Source organism: Daldinia childiae (genome assembly GCF_008694065.1).
Source record: "Daldinia childiae strain JS-1345 chromosome Unknown Scaffold4, whole genome shotgun sequence".
Lineage (NCBI taxonomy): Eukaryota > Fungi > Ascomycota > Sordariomycetes > Xylariales > Hypoxylaceae > Daldinia > Daldinia childiae.
In genome coordinates this window covers 2,570,652-2,586,186 of record NW_022984645.1, presented here as the reverse complement: position 1 = coordinate 2,586,186, position 15,535 = coordinate 2,570,652, and the positions used below count along the sequence as shown (strand labels likewise).

The window sequence follows — 15,535 nt, the reverse complement described above, 5'->3', positions numbered from 1 at the left end:
AAAGGTCTCCAACAATTTAATGCACGGATGTGCAATCCGGAACTTTATGGGTTTATGATTGGTTAAGCTCTCAAAGTTCCCAAAGTGCCAATACTGCGCATATGTGTGTGTGGAGTATACGTGTGTGTTTCGGAACTTTGGGGACATTTATTGGACGCCATGATAACTATATGCGGTTGATATACTCTTAAATATCGAGTATGTAAAGAAAAGACCGTGTGATCTTGTACTGCTTACTTTATTATGACGAGGAAGGTCAGAACTACCTTGAGTAAGATGAAATTCTAGACTTTCATCCCGATTTACTATATCACAACCCCTAAAACCGATCAACTTACTCTGGAATTCCTAATTCCCTAAATATTTCTTTAATAGAACAAAGCTAGGCGTTCTACCGTAGGTTATGGACTCCCCAATTATACCATCATTCCCATTTCCTAAACAGCCCACCATTATTGATAGCTCGGAGGCAAATTCACTTGCACTGTCGGCTGAACTATCTGAAAAACAAATGGAGGCATCGATGCTACGACCAGACATTAACAAATCAGAAAGGAGGTATCACCTTATAAAGGCCATAGTTCTCCATTGGCATGGCGAAATCTTCGACAATGGCTATTATGGACCTGCGCACGAAGCTGCTAAACTAGTGAAGACGTTGGCCGAGTGGGGATGGCAAACTGAAGACCACTCCATCATGCCCGATGACCCTGCTGAGAAAACTGCCAATATCTTAAGGGGCTGGACTCGAGAATCGAATTTTGACGAACTTTTAGTGGTCTACTACGTCGGTGACGGAAGTAGGAGCTCCAGAGGACCAGTGCCCCAGCCCTTTAGGGTAGCCCGACGGGACAGCTCAGGTAATTTCGATGCTAGTATTGACTGGCCCGTCATTCATTCTGTTCTTGAAGCGGCCCAGTGCGACATCGTCATGTTTCTCAACTGCTGCCACGGCGCTGACGCCTGGGTCTCACGCAACCTCGAAGAAGATGGATTCAAAGGACCACCTAACAAGGTTATGGTATGTCTGACCGCATATGACTTTACTATGAGGAAATTAATAGTTAACATTACATTACCAGTGTATCATTGCTGCTACCAGTGAAAATGAGACTGTATGCATGCATGAGCAGATGTCGTTCGGGACTTTGTTGAAGAACGTACTCGATTCCGTAAGGCCGGGGCTCGGGTTGAAGAAGTCCATCTCAATACCCATGCTGGTGAAGGCGATGAAGGACGAAATAGAGCGGTCGAAGAGCTTCCGCGTTAAGGATGTTGTTCATGGGGGTATGTGGCTCATGGATCCATGCCTGTACGAACAAGGGGATGGAGAGTATCGAAATATACTGCTCCATCGAACATTGGGAGAACATGACATATCCGAAATTGTCCCCTTGGTGGTCATCGGACACACCTGGTATCAGCCTTTACTGGGACTGGCGGGACAATATTGGCGACTATTAAGGGTCACCGAATCGGAACTAGATGAACGACATTAATAGGACTCATATGTAAATATAACGCTAAGAATGTACCTTATACTAGATACATTCAGGTACCTACCTTGGATACCTACCTAGGTAGGTAGATAATGCCTTTCTTTACTTGGGGTCAAGAGCAATATATTTGACTGTCCGACTTCTCGTAAAAAAGGACATACATACCCATGTGCATATGGACCGTGCGCACCTCTCTCATTTAAGCATCTAACCGTTAGTTCGTATGGATTCTAAATAGAACAACATCAAACTTCATATCCTTTGTTAATTGTTTAATAATATACCCGGAAACTTATTTTTATTCATTGATTCGGAAATTATTTTGTATAGGGAAATTAAATTGTTTAACATGGTAAAGCGAAAAGCAAGCCAGCTCGAGACCGCGCCGGACTCTACTAGTCTAAGAAGATCGACGCGTCGCAAACCAGCAGCTCCAGATCTGGCGACCGAAGCTTCTGAGAACAAGTTGACAGAAGAGAGCACGACTCAACGCCCCAAAATAGACCAGAAGAAGGTTTCTAAGAAGTTACCTAAAATAAAGACATCTCCAGTAAGAATTCGAGAAATATTTTTTTTTAGTAGTATTAGATCACCGTTGCACTTTAAGCAGTTAAATGAATCTAAGAATGCCATTGTAGGAAAATCCAAAATCAAAGAAGGCGAAGAGTGCCACGCAGCCAAGTACAGCCACAAAGTCCGAGGCAGATGAGAAGCTCGACTCTTCGGAAAGGTCGTATTGGCTCTTAAAAGCTGAGCCCGAGTCACGATTTGAAAATGGTGTTGACGTCAAATTCTCCATTGATGATTTGGCGTCGCGAACAGAACCTGAACCCTGGGATGGTAAGATTTCAGATTTATAATAAGCCAGTTTTCCAGCTAGTAGCCAGCTATATCTGCTTTGTACATGACATCCAGATGCTTACAAGTTTATTAGGGATTCGTAATTATGCCGCCCGGAATAACCTCCGGGCTATGAAGAAAGGCGACGTAGCTTTCTTCTACCACTCTAATTGTAAGGAGCCGGGCATCGTGGGTACTATGGAGATCGTGCAAGAACATTCTCCAGACTGTGAGCATATTCCACCCTAATTGTACGGATTTGCTTCTTACTGTATGCTAGTATCGGCACATGACCCTAAGGCACCATACTACGACGCTTCTTCCAAACTCGATAACCCGAAATGGAGCGTCGTACATGTCAAGTTTCGCAGTAAGTTCAACAAGCAGATTGGACTGAAGGAACTTCGTGAGATGGGCCAGTCAGGTCAACCGCTTGAGAATATGCAGATGCTGAAACAGAGCCGGCTAAGCGTGAGCCGTGTGAGCGCTTCTGAATTCGAGTATTTAATAGATGTAGTGAAGCAGCGAGGCGGCGAAATTTAATAAGGTCCCAAAAGATTTGAAATAGAGTCTTGGGGGTAATTTGTTCTTATTAAGGCTTAGGTAATGTTCGAAGGGTATGCTCCAGCACTGTACGAATACTCGTATCGAGATCTTCAGAATCTAGGATAGGCCCTATCCACAATTCTATCTTCTCGGCCAGTTTAGTTTTGTCAGTGGTGGTGGAAAGAGATGATTTGAGATAGGCTAGCGCTTCCCGTAGAGCTTTAGGATACGAAGGAGTATTTATGCCGACGTTAACTAATGGCTGTCGGATATGGCAGGAAGCATGTTGCAGGATCGTTAGGATAAAGCTCTGTCATACTGTCCAGTACATGTTGGACGAGTCGAGCTTGAGCTGAAACGGTATTGAAAATAATAAAAAGGTCGAAAAATTGTTCCGCTACCGCGGAGTTGAAGAACGATGCTTCTTTGAGATGTCAAAGATAGCCAAGGGGGATACTCCATCTAGCGCAGGGTTGCCCTCCGAGGTGCCTTCTAAACTCTTCGTAATGTCTTCATCAATAACCATTTTCCCAGCGAAGTTTCCTGGGTCTGGGAGAATGAGCTGGCCATTCTCATCAACATTATCGTCCTCGTCCTCGTCATCGCTCCTCTCGGCGAATTTTATTTCATCATCACTCTGTTCGGCCTGTTCTTGGATCGCCTTTTTGGTGCCGCCTTTCTTCTCTCTCTTCTCCATTCCTTCGTTCTAACCACTGCATTTCGCACTTAGTGTATTCAAGCCAGATTATCGCATCTTTCGTGCAAAACCTAGTGCCGCGCATGAAAAAGTCCCTTGCCCCCTGCATGTCCCCATTATTTGCTGATCTCCTACCCGCCAGTACCCAGAGCTCTGGTTTCGCCGGGTGCATTCTTAATGCCCTGCTTATGATCTTTCGGTAACGTTTGGTCGCCTTCATATCTCTTGCATAATTCAGGTATTCCCTCCAGAGTTCAATATTCCCTGGGTGCCTGTTCACTGCCCGCTCCAAGATCCCGAAAACCCGTCCTTGTCCCGTGTGTTTGGATGAAGTGCGAACCTGTAATCTACGACATCGCTTCGCGCGTAGAGTTTCGAGAGATTTCTCCCAAGCGGCATAGTTCAACCAGTCAGTTGGTTTGTTCCCAGGCGACAATACAAGGTGCTCATAGTCGGTACGCTTTCGTACTAGCGAACGGATTTCGTCGGTGGTGAATATGCCCTTGGCCTCAAATTCGCGTAGCTGGGGAACGGCTTGCTCGAGAAAGAATCGAGCTTTCTCGGGGACGCCTGCCATAGTGACTATCTATTCACCAGATTAAACTGTCCGGGTCAACTAGGCTGGAAGAAGCTTAATTTGTATAATCCCAAGACTTTGAAGTAAGTAGGGTCTAGTTATGTAGAATCCAGCAGTTCAGAAAAGTTTCAGAAGACTAAATAAAATTATAGTGGATCTTAAAGATAAGATAGGTACCCCGTCCTAGACTTAAATTTTAATATTCGATCCGCTGATATGCGATAAAACCCTTGACTCTTTATAAGTTTAGACCAGTTAGCGGCGGAGATCTATCACTCCTGCGCACGACACACGCGACAAACATGGATTGAACCTTCTTGGCTCATCGACCCACACGAAAGGTACCTAAAGTTTAGCATTGCGGCCACCGAGGAATCCGGAGAAGCAAATGGGAAGGTACCTAACCACATGCGTTGGAACGTTGGAACATTGACGCAACATCCAAGTTTTTGTTTTTTCAAACGCTTCTTTCCCACCGACGTTTGTTGCGACTGTTCCTGTTGATTTTATTTCACCTTTTGGTTTGGTTCTTATAACTCTTATAACTCAACTTTAACATCCACGCAAGGCTCGTTCGGCTCACAACTTGGGAATGCGAATATGTCATCTAAGTACAAAGATAAAGACACCGGGACGACAGTAGCCACTTTGAACGCGAAATGGGTATCATGGGTTCATACCGTTATCGCATACGGTTGGTGAAATATGTGCCCCTAGATACCATTTCTTAGCTGATCAATGCGATTAAACAGCCGCTTTCTTGAGTGCTCTGTCCGTGGGCATGTACCTTCATTACCATAAGATAGTCAAGAATGAATTCTATGGCTATCCCGACGAATGGTTCCCCTCTGTTTCTGCTACTATAGGCGATCGATACCCCGAGCGATCTTTCTTTATGCTTTTCATAGCTTTGACTTCCGGACCTAGATTTGCACTCGTTACTCTTTGGTATCTCCTTACCACGAAGCCCGGAAAGGCCCTCCCCAAGTTCATCGCTGGCGTGGGTATTTTTAGGACTCTTACGTGTGGGGGGTGGACCTACGTGACCTCGACCGACGATCATGATTGGCATGATATCTTTATGATTTCCTACCTTATAGCTACTATTCCGTGGACCTTTGGCTGTATTGCCTTGAGTCCACCGAACCGGAAAGCTATCAAGTATCGAAAGTATCTCGCAACAGCTTTCTTCGGCATGATACCTCCGATGGTATACTTCTTCATTCAGCACAAGATCCGCCGGGTTGCAGGAGGTTAGTACGCGTTAGTTCAAAGCTTCGAGTGGAGACATTGCTCATTACTTGCAGCTTACACTATTTATTCGCTCCTCGAGTGGTCTCTTATCCTATTTGACGTCGCCTTTGACGCGGTTACTGCTCTCGACTTCGATACTTTTGAGATTGTAGTTAGGGACGTGAAAGGTTTGAGTACGGGGTACGTACAACGGCTTCCCAGGTAGACTTAATATGACGTGCATACTCGCTTGGGACTAGATGCTGCGCCCCTATTTTGTTTTCTACGCGAAGCCGCATATTTGGAGCAATCGAGGTCGATAAGTATTACAAACCAGCCAAGATAAGGTAGATCTTTTCTACTCGTCTAACGGACATCGTTATTTCACTGAGATTACCATTGGCCAGATTAGTTTGTGGGACTTTATCACGAGCATTATCCCCTTACGGAATCTGTCATGAGCTCGATAATCAACTGGCTTTCTGGAGTAAACGTTATGTAATAGGCTCCTATATTTGAAAATAGTTTGTCTTTCTAATTCAGATATGTCATAGCTACTTAGGGGCGACAGCGGCATCTGTTCGGGCGAGTTTTGATGCGATCATGCGGTTGACTCGGCATTACCATGTCACTTTTTTCTGATCGGTTTCGCAGGGTCAACGTATCGCCTCAAGCGACCCCGTTCTCGAAGAGGAAAAGAGAAAGATTACTGCCGGTATCTTCGATGCTGAATTTTCTTGGCCCAAAGTATTCGACACTGCTGCCGAGGTCTACCATGGCTTCGTCTTTTGGTCTATGCTCACAAGTCTGGGTGTAGTTATTTGGTACTTCCCACTTTGGCACATGGGTATCTCCGGCTACGAAGCGCTCGTAATGTCTACGATCTCGCCCTTAATTCTTAGCATTAAACCATTTCGCTCGCTCATTACTCAAAATCTACGCGCCTGTCATCTCTTATCTCTCGCCGGACTTCTCGCATGGCCGGTCAAAGATCCAGCCTACAGACTCTTCACTGTTGGTTTTGGCGTTGCAATGTCCTGTCTGGCATGGGCCGCCACTTTGTTCTCTGAATCGGTTCACCCAGTCCGTCTCGAATCGAAAATATTATCCTGGACTGTTGGTCTAGTAATGTCCTCCGCTGTCAAATATGCGTGGCAAACTAACAACCCAATATGGCCGATCATGCACGCCGCCAACGGTGGCTATAATGGAACTGGATTGGCATTAGCAGTATTTGCTACGCTTAGATTCACCCGTAGGGCGCCTCTTAATACTGGCGTCGCCGAAGATGATAAACAAAACGGTTCGGCACTCTTAGCTGCCCTGGGTATTAGTGGCCTCTTCTTTGGTTTACATTCACTACTTTCTGACACTAGTACTATGATTCTATGGGTCTGGGATGGTTATCCAGTCCGCGGCCCCCTCTCTGGCCCCCATGGTTGGTTCACAATAGTAGCAATGACAGCTGGATTGTTGACTGGAATTCGCCTACCGAAATTAGTCAGCAGTTGGTCTGTTTATGGCATCGGGTGCGTCGGAGCGGCCATCCTCACTCACTATCCCGGTTGGTTTGGGTACTTCGGCGGTCTTACTACTGCCTTTTACTTAACAGCTATCGCCACCCCTTTCGTTACCGTGGCCTCTAAGAAGAACCCCGCCACCACTTTTGGTCTTGGATTTTTCCTATACAACTTGATGGTTCTATTCCACGTCTGGGTGGTTGCCTACGCTTTCGTCCCTGGAGGACCCCTTGTTCGCGAACACACAGATTGGATTATGACGACAATGATGTTACTCATCGGCGTTGGCATATTCAACATCACGTCGATACACTCGCACCAGCACGAAACATGTGAAACTCCAGCCCGATCGCGACATCGCAAGTATCACACTCTAGTACTAGGCACCATACACTTTTTTTTCGTTGCTACTGCGTTCCGACGTTTTCCAACTAATGATTATAAGCCTCACCACAATGACTCGAGACTTATCACCGCTGGAATTTGGACCATCCACTTCTCTCTTGACAACGATATGTGGTCTTCTGAGTACCGCATACGTGATTTAGTAAAAGAACTTGAAATCGACGTTATCGGTCTGCTAGAGTCCGACTTACAAATATTATAATGGGTAATAGGGACACGACCCAATTCCTGGCCGAGGATCTAGGTATGTATGTCGATTATGGTCCTGGGCCGAACAAGCATACTTGGGGTGCCGCGCTCTTGTCAAAATTCCCTATTATGAATTCGACACATCACCTACTTCCGTCGCCCGTAGGTGAATTAGCTCCTGCTATCCATGCGACCCTTGATGTCTACGGTGAATTAGTAGACGTCTTTGTTTTCCATTCTGGTCAGGAGGAGGATCCAGAAGACCGTCGTCTGCAAACTGAGTATATGTCCAAACTGATGGGTTCATCCCCGAGGCCATCGATCTTACTCTCCTATCTAGTGACGAGGCCTCTTCAAGGCAACTATAACACGTACGTCTCCGATATTTCAGGGATGCATGACGTGGATCCCCGTGATTGGGATCGTTGGTGCGAATATATCTTGTATAAACGCCTACAGAGAGTAGGATATGCGAGGGTATCTCGAAGTACTATCACCGATACCGAGCTACAAGTTGCAAAATTCGTAGTTCCCAAAAGCGAGGCCGAAAAAGCGCAAGTCGCGGCTTTAGAAACCAATTCGGAAAAAAGAAATCGCAGGGTTAAGGAGCACGATGTTCCTGAGGGATGGAGGTTCCCAGCTCTATTCAGAGGACAAGGTGTTAGAGGACACCGGTATCACGTTTTCAACGAGCCACTGTACTACAAGCCATCATGAATGGGTAATTGGCATAATGGAGTAAGGGGACGGGGTTACGAGGATATGGATGTAAAGGGTAAGGGAATAAAGGAAACCTGATAATGCCATAATGTGTAAGAAAATTTGTGAATTAAAAGGGGGCGTTCTTTTGACTTTAATTTTAATCCAATGAATTAATTAGATCACGGTAAATTGTAGTTATTTTATTTAGGAGGCTAGAAGACCAGTCTCCCTTTGGCATTAGGTATTACATATCTCTTTTGTTTATATATATTGGCACTAGGTTAATGGGATGCGATATTCCACCGCCGAATCCTTTCAAGGTCAAATCTTCCTGCACGGTTTTTCCCTCCTCCAATATTTCGCAGTCAAACAAGCTAATTATCAAGGCAGTAGTCAGTAATATCTGACGTTTCGCAAAATGTCGTCCAGGACACTGTCCTGGTCCGCCTCCGTAGGGAATCCATGGGTGGAACCGTGCGCCTGAGCGTTGCAGGGATTATTTCCAGATGGATACTTGAGGAATCGTCCAGCCCAGAACTCGTTGACGGGGTGCTCGTTATTAAAGCCAGTGTTCCACGCTTTGGAATCCATATGCGCAACTGTCGTCGACGTTACAATTACCTTTCGCCTCGGTATAATCCAGTCTCGGATGTTCATATCAACCCTATCAGGCATCTTAATGATGTAGAAGTGCATCCTAAGTCTCAATGTCTCGGCATATACAGCTTGGAGGACTGGCAAACGAAGCAATTGGTCTATATTAAACTGGATGCGGCCATCCGCACTTCTGGTCGCACAGGTATCAACCTCAGCCCTTACACTAGCAAGCAGCTCAGGATCCCGATATATTTCGAAGATAGCCCATGATACAGTAGCGATAGAATTTCTTACTCTATTCGACAAGTTAGCGTGTGTCAATATTGACATTAAGGGGCCGAAACTGTAGCTTACGCCCATATTGCTCCGAAATCTTGGGATGCGATGGCAGCGTGATCGAAACCATCCATTTCAAGAAACATTTCGTGTCGCTCTCGGAAGAAGCTGCTCCCCCAGAATGGATCGTCACCGTCAGTACCCATAGTGGAGTCGTCGTAGTGATCCCTTGCGTGCTGCTCCCAAATTTTAACAGCGTTCAGAACCCTCTTTCGAGCCGTGTGAGCCTTTGGCGCAAGAAACCAAGGTATCCCTGTAAACAGGGTTAGCTAAGTGCGCTACTGTATGCTTCCTAGTAATCTACCTTGGAGATAAGTCTGTAAGTTGCGGTCGAAGTCCCAGAAGTCCTGCAGGAAATTTGGATTCAGCCTCAGGAGATATGGGCCGCAAAGAGCATTAATAGTTGAAGCTGTTACTTCATCTCCAATGGTCTTCATCAGATCAGCGCTATATTTCCAGTCAGACCCTATGCGGTCATGAAAACTATACAACTGATGTGTGATGTCGTCTGCAAACCTGTTCCAGAAAGGCAGAAGTTTTTTACCTTCAAGGAATTGAATTATAGACTGATGCCGCGAGTAGTCAATACGGTTGCGAGCCTCCACCTTACTGCCTGGATGAGGTACATGGCCACCGCCGGAGTTGTCCTTGTCGTATAAATTCAGGGCCTTAGCTGGCATGCCAAAAGCATACCCAAGAGCGAACTTGACGAAGGGAATTGATGTACACACTGATGAGCTCTTAAAGAGGGCTTTGACATTCTCTGGACCCTGGATCACGTAGAACTCTTGAGTTAGGTAAGAATTTTGACCAGAACCGGATGCGCGCTCTGGAAGAAATTCCTATAATGGGTTGGTTACTACAATAGATAATGGCATAGTTAAGAAGTACTTACTTTGGGTTCAAAACGAAGTCTTTCGGACTCCATAAGTACATAATTGGTAGATTCCCTGTAAGTGGGAAGACATAGGGGAAAGTTGAAGGGGCGCTTTTTGCATCATCGCGCTTCCTGTACCCCGTAAAATCATCACATCGAGCTGTATATCGACGCCAGAGAACAATGACTACCAACAGACAAAGGGCCAACAGGCTAGTTCCACCTAGTGGAAGGTTGAAGAGCATCTCCGCAATCGATATATCTGCATAAAATATTCTGAAGAACAGGTTAAACTCGCGTCTGTCCCATTGGTCTTTGTTGAAGTAGAAATAGTGCCTAGGTACCACAACAAATCAACATCATGATTCAAAGATTGATTACCTAAGGTTAGTGGGTATTTGCAACAGGAAAGATGCATTCTCACCTCAGACCCAGGGTAGCATAATATCAGGGGCCATAAGCCGGAATGGGCAAAACCCGATATTTTATACCAGCCCCCAATGGTCTAAGAATCAAAGTAGTAGTAATGAACGGGATACAAACACCAACACCTCGATGCAAATAGAAACTTGAAGCGGCCCAATAGAGACGAATCTCCCGAATACAGGTCCGATTACTTACAGCACACACACACACACACAAAATGACTATTTAGTCTTTGCCAGGCTCTGAAACCTGTCATCCCAGGCTTATCCTTCTTCATCAAAGGCCACCACCAGTCGACACGCCCATTCAAGTTCATATGAAATATGGATATTTCTTTGGATATTTCCCTACACCTCCTGAATTCTGTAGAGTTCGTTGAGTCATCGGGCAAGATTCATATGCATGCCTTCAAGATAGCTATCGGGGTTTTGACCGGCTTAGCACTTTGCTCCTTCATCACGCGAGTGGTTATACGACTCAAATACCAAAGCCTACGCCTAGACGACGCATTTCTGATCATTGCTGCCGCCTCTCTATGCGCCGCCACCGGAATTATATACCATATCTGCTATTCCATGTATCTACATTCGGCTGCTTTACTTGTTCCTCAAGCCCTACCTTACCTTCTTACCCGTCACGATGAACTTCTCAGCTTTCAGAAGAAGGCATGCTCATATCTAGTTTTGATATGGACAACAACATTCGCTGTCAAAGGGTGCTTCCTAGCATTCATGCGTCCTCTTGTCTGGCCTATCTCACGAGCAGTAAATTGGTATTATTGGTTCATAGTGGCCCTCTGCGTACTATCCTGGGTATTCATTGTGACGGAACCATTTATCATATGCCCCTATTTTGGGCCAGAAGGAGGTTAGTGTAGTTTTCAACCACCCCCGGGCCCAGTCTAACTTTCACATAGCGAAATGCTTTACTTCAATTATAGATGAGAAGACACTTGGACTCACTGGACTCGTCACGGTCCTAGATGTGCTTTCTGATATAATGAGTGCGTTCCTTTCATCCTTACGCCATGGCTAGGTTAGCTGATTATTCTTAAAAATATATTAGTCGTCAGCCTACCCATTATCATACTCAGAAGTTTGTTCCTTAGCCGATCTACCAAGTTTTATTTAGCAATACCCCTATGTCCCTCTGTTTTCATGGCAATTTGCGCCACCATTAAGATTGCCGGCTTCCATTATAAGTGGATTCAGGATGGCACTTGGGAGTTTTTTTGGAAACACGCTGAAGGCGCTGTCGCGGTCATGATGGCATCAATCATTGCGTTTCGCACGCTACTTATTAGGCAGGCAAGTAAAATAGATGATACATCGTATCGCAGTCCGTTAGAGACTCCTTTCCTTAAACTTTGGCGGCATCTTCGATCACTAGCTCGAGAACAGCCCGATGAGAAGCCTGCTTCAAGCCCAAATACGTCTATTATTAAGCTCCCCAAAATGCCATCCCCCGTTTTCACTGGCCTGCGAATTTTATTCGGGCTAGCCGTATTGATGCGAGCACCGCTACGCTTGTTACCCTAGATTCGGTAGGAGATGCTTCCGAGGGAGACTACCACGCCACCCTCAAGATACAGAACAAAGCTATTAGCAGTAACACCTCTACACAGGGATAGTCATCAAGTTTCATTTAACTATGGTGATTAGGTGGCTACAAGATTTTGGCATCACAAACACTCGATAATCTGAGATATGTATACGAGCTTAGGAACTACACAAATGTATACAAATATATTTAAATTCAGTAACCTTACCTTCGAAAGTTAGGATTGCAGATACTTAGTGTTACTCTCCTATTTTACACCCCCACAAATTTACGAAATGGATAGAATGGAATGAACAAATACCATATACCGTGAGTTTAGCGTAGGCGCAGATACGTTGTAGCGTGTAACTAGTACTCAGATAACTGTGCCGCTGATGAAATGGTTCTCGTGCGTTGTAAGATCCCTAGATATTAAACTATGATTGTTTACACGCGGAATAAGGTTTATCTTTAAAGCTCATGTTAACATCTACCTAGTAAGTACAGCTTTAATCAATTTTACTGCGGTTTGCAATACGGAGACGGCTTTCCTGTAATATCCCATAGCTCTTGGCAAGGAATGGCATCACAGTTCCCTCTCCATTTGAACTTCAAGCTCTGCTTTATCTGACCTCCGAGTTTCCCCAAGATCCTCGTTTGTATGGCTACAGTTGGCTTAATCGTATGCTCGTTGCAAGCCGAAGACATGGGAGGTGTAGTATTAGTAACACGTTGAGGTCCGGTTTCCGCAACGAGAAGATTGGCGGTAGTAAAACGGACCTGGAATTCATCAGAAGTGTTCTATTTTAAAAGTATACTCAATATCACTTACCGGGCCATAGGTCTCTGACCAAGCAACCATGGTCCCAATTTCTGCTTCTGCATCTCCATCATAATCAATATCCGTGACTTGAATGGAATTTTTCCCCGGTTGGTAGTCCAATTCTAACTGCACGCTGCAAATATGTTCATTTTCTACAGAGGAGGTCGATGTTGGGGCGTGAGTATCGTATGTGATGTCCAGAGATTCAAGTGAAATATCTGTGGTGATCTTTGAATGGACATTGGAGTAGACGGGTTTGAGTTATTTCAATAGAAGTGGGAGCTTCGGGAGCTGCAAAGGCCCCAGACAAGATAAAAGCGAATGTAGCAAAGCGCAACATGTTAGTGTAGAGAGATATAAGTATAGTTTTACATGTATCTCTACCCCGTATGCTTAGGAAGGGATCAAGGAGAATATAAGTGAGAGTGGAATATAAGGTACCTTAACATAAATAGCCGAGTGAGCTTATATAGAAACTATCTATACTTTAAACTACCTGACGTAGCATATGCTACTAGTACACAGCTATATGTTGTTAAATCCATCGAGTTCCAGAACTTAACCAATATACACCATGTATGCATTGTAACGTCAAGACCTGTACGACTTAAGGCTATATATCCTACGCTCTGCGGAGTTACCTCTTATGAGGGAAGGAATCAAGCATAACCCGCTCCCACTTCATCTCATCCCGTCCAGACACGGCCCGGGTCCGACATAGCCGGACAGGTCCGTTGCGGGAAATGACCCAACTACAAAGGGAACCCAAATGCCTATTATAGATAAGTACGCATACTATATTCAAATTCATAACTTGAACCAGACTTACTAGGGTCAAAGAGGTCGTATGCACCCGGAAACTTGACCATTGGACCAGGGTTACCTACTTGCAATGAGCTTCCTGTTCTGTAATGAAATAGGGGTAAATACATACCCCCACCTGACCCAATAACATTGATATGGGCGCAGCTGATATAGAACTGCGTTACATTCCAAGCGCTTGAAAACGGAAATACGTGCTCAGCACGCATAAGATACTTTCCCGGCGGCGTAGTTTTCGGGATGGTGAATGTCATCTATCCGACTCACATTAGCGGGTTGCTTCTCCAATAGGTGCGGTGGCTACCCAAAACACCAACTCGTGGCATTCTCTCATGGATCAGAGAAACATACCTCCGGAGATAATATCAGATCCCAGCGCGTCTTATTTAGTGGTTCAATGCTTCCGATCTTAAACCAGTCCCCATCCCCACGATAGTCCTCCAAGCTTTGACCATCTTCGACATAACTTAGATACGCCTGTCCTACTCCTTCGTGGTAAATGTACAAATTATCACCATCAATGCCGGCAAGGCCGACGACGAATGATACGTTCTCACCAGCAATCACTGTGGCTGTTTGTATTCCAGGGCCTGATATAGCCGCTCCGCGTCCGCACCTGATGTTCTCGTCGTAGACATCGTAGTATGGTGCCCACTGAGAGTGATAGCCCTCTGGATAATACTCATAACCCGTTGTGAGGTTACTTCAAAGTAAGTCAATGTGTGAAAACATGATTACTTGGAGATGATATTACCGAATATTGCCAATGTTCACTCACGGTCCCATTGACTCGAAGTTTAGAAAATGCGTCTGGAATAGAATCAGTTTTGAAACTATTAACGGGAATCATTTCGTACGTACAATGGCCAAGGGCGCCATTGACAAGGAGAGAGGTTAGGAAACTCAGAGGAATCGCGATCTTCATCGTGTTCGATTTGGAATAAGTCAAAATGATGAAACAATACTTGCGTTACAGGTCAATTCAAGAGGTTTAGACGCATCATATATATCGAGAATTTGCCAGGCTTATATAGACATCCAAAGTGGAATACAGAATAGGTGTATAATGTACCGATTTAGATACTGGAAGTAACAAACTGATACCTATCTTATTAAATGCATATAGGGGTACGTTTTGATTAGGATCTTATAATAAGTTGATAATACTAATCCTACTTATTTATTCGATAAATAATTCTTACATATTCTAGGCAACTTTCCTTATTCTTGTTGTTTCATCTTCTCTATCTGAACATGATTAATAGAGGTAGGCATCTAGAATCATTTTATATAGCATTGCTGTTCTCAATCACCAAAAGTTGGTAGCATAGTCAATAACCATAGTAAGAAACAAAAGCATATTTAATCTTTGCTTGTAAAAACTATGGATATTTGTATCCTTACTTTTAGGGGGGTAGAGTGGCGTATCGATACGATAGTAAGGCAGTAAAGTTCAACAGCGGCAGATCCCAAGCAAAGAAACCTTTTGTTTAATAAATAAACATCATTACCTTATTGGATACTAGTTAACTACGATCGTCAATAGCTCCGAGAATGTCATAGCCGATGGAAACGAGGGTAGTAATTAGCATGCAGCATCGAGTGTTTGAGTGCACATGAACCCGTAGACTACCTAGCTTGCCGCTTTAGAAGAGTTAACAATGGGCACAACTGATGAGCTTTTAACCGGGCAGGTAGCAACCGCAGCGGTAAATAGGTTGGCTACATAGAATAGAGACTTGGCTTTCATCACAATTGGCGAGAATACGTCGATTCTATCCTGACCTGTTCCAACATCTTCATTACAGACTATATCGAAACCAAACTTAGAACTAACGTAGCATTATATTGTTCTAGATGAGCCCAGGCATTTACCCATGTTAACTAGGTTAGTAGGAGGGTGTCAG

The 15,535-nt window shown here is 44.7% G+C and overlaps 5 protein-coding genes across 5 annotated transcripts; 3 read left to right on the top strand and 2 right to left on the bottom strand.

Moving 5' to 3' along the window:
• Positions 1-697: 697 nt before the first annotated feature.
• Positions 698-1,499, top strand: GL218_05012 (uncharacterized protein; the record flags this gene model as incomplete). Its single annotated transcript, XM_033581645.1, has 2 exons — positions 698-1,021; positions 1,083-1,499. The coding sequence occupies 2 exons, from the start codon at positions 698-700 to the stop codon at positions 1,497-1,499; spliced, it is 741 nt and encodes a 246-aa protein (XP_033435687.1).
• A 349-nt stretch (positions 1,500-1,848) lies between these two features.
• GL218_05011 (Thymocyte nuclear protein 1) lies at positions 1,849-2,882 on the top strand (the record flags this gene model as incomplete). Its single annotated transcript, XM_033581644.1, has 4 exons — positions 1,849-2,049; positions 2,138-2,339; positions 2,434-2,568; positions 2,620-2,882. 4 exons carry the CDS (start codon positions 1,849-1,851, stop codon positions 2,880-2,882), a joined length of 801 nt encoding a protein of 266 aa, XP_033435686.1.
• A 400-nt stretch (positions 2,883-3,282) lies between these two features.
• GL218_05010 (U3 small nucleolar RNA-associated protein 6) lies at positions 3,283-4,159 on the bottom strand (the record flags this gene model as incomplete). The annotated part of the gene is made up of 2 exons (XM_033581643.1): positions 3,283-3,591; positions 3,923-4,159. 2 exons carry the CDS (start codon positions 4,157-4,159, stop codon positions 3,283-3,285), a joined length of 546 nt encoding a protein of 181 aa, XP_033435685.1.
• Positions 4,160-4,759: 600 nt separating this feature from the next.
• On the top strand, positions 4,760-5,618 carry GL218_05009 (Protein CWH43; the record flags this gene model as incomplete). Its single annotated transcript, XM_033581642.1, has 3 exons — positions 4,760-4,853; positions 4,912-5,412; positions 5,467-5,618. 3 exons carry the CDS (start codon positions 4,760-4,762, stop codon positions 5,616-5,618), a joined length of 747 nt encoding a protein of 248 aa, XP_033435220.1.
• Positions 5,619-8,601: 2,983 nt separating this feature from the next.
• GL218_05008 (uncharacterized protein) lies at positions 8,602-10,069 on the bottom strand (the record flags this gene model as incomplete). Its single annotated transcript, XM_033581641.1, has 4 exons — positions 8,602-9,100; positions 9,160-9,394; positions 9,446-9,983; positions 10,037-10,069. The coding sequence occupies 4 exons, from the start codon at positions 10,067-10,069 to the stop codon at positions 8,602-8,604; spliced, it is 1,305 nt and encodes a 434-aa protein (XP_033435221.1).
• Between the last annotated feature and the right edge of the window lie 5,466 nt (positions 10,070-15,535).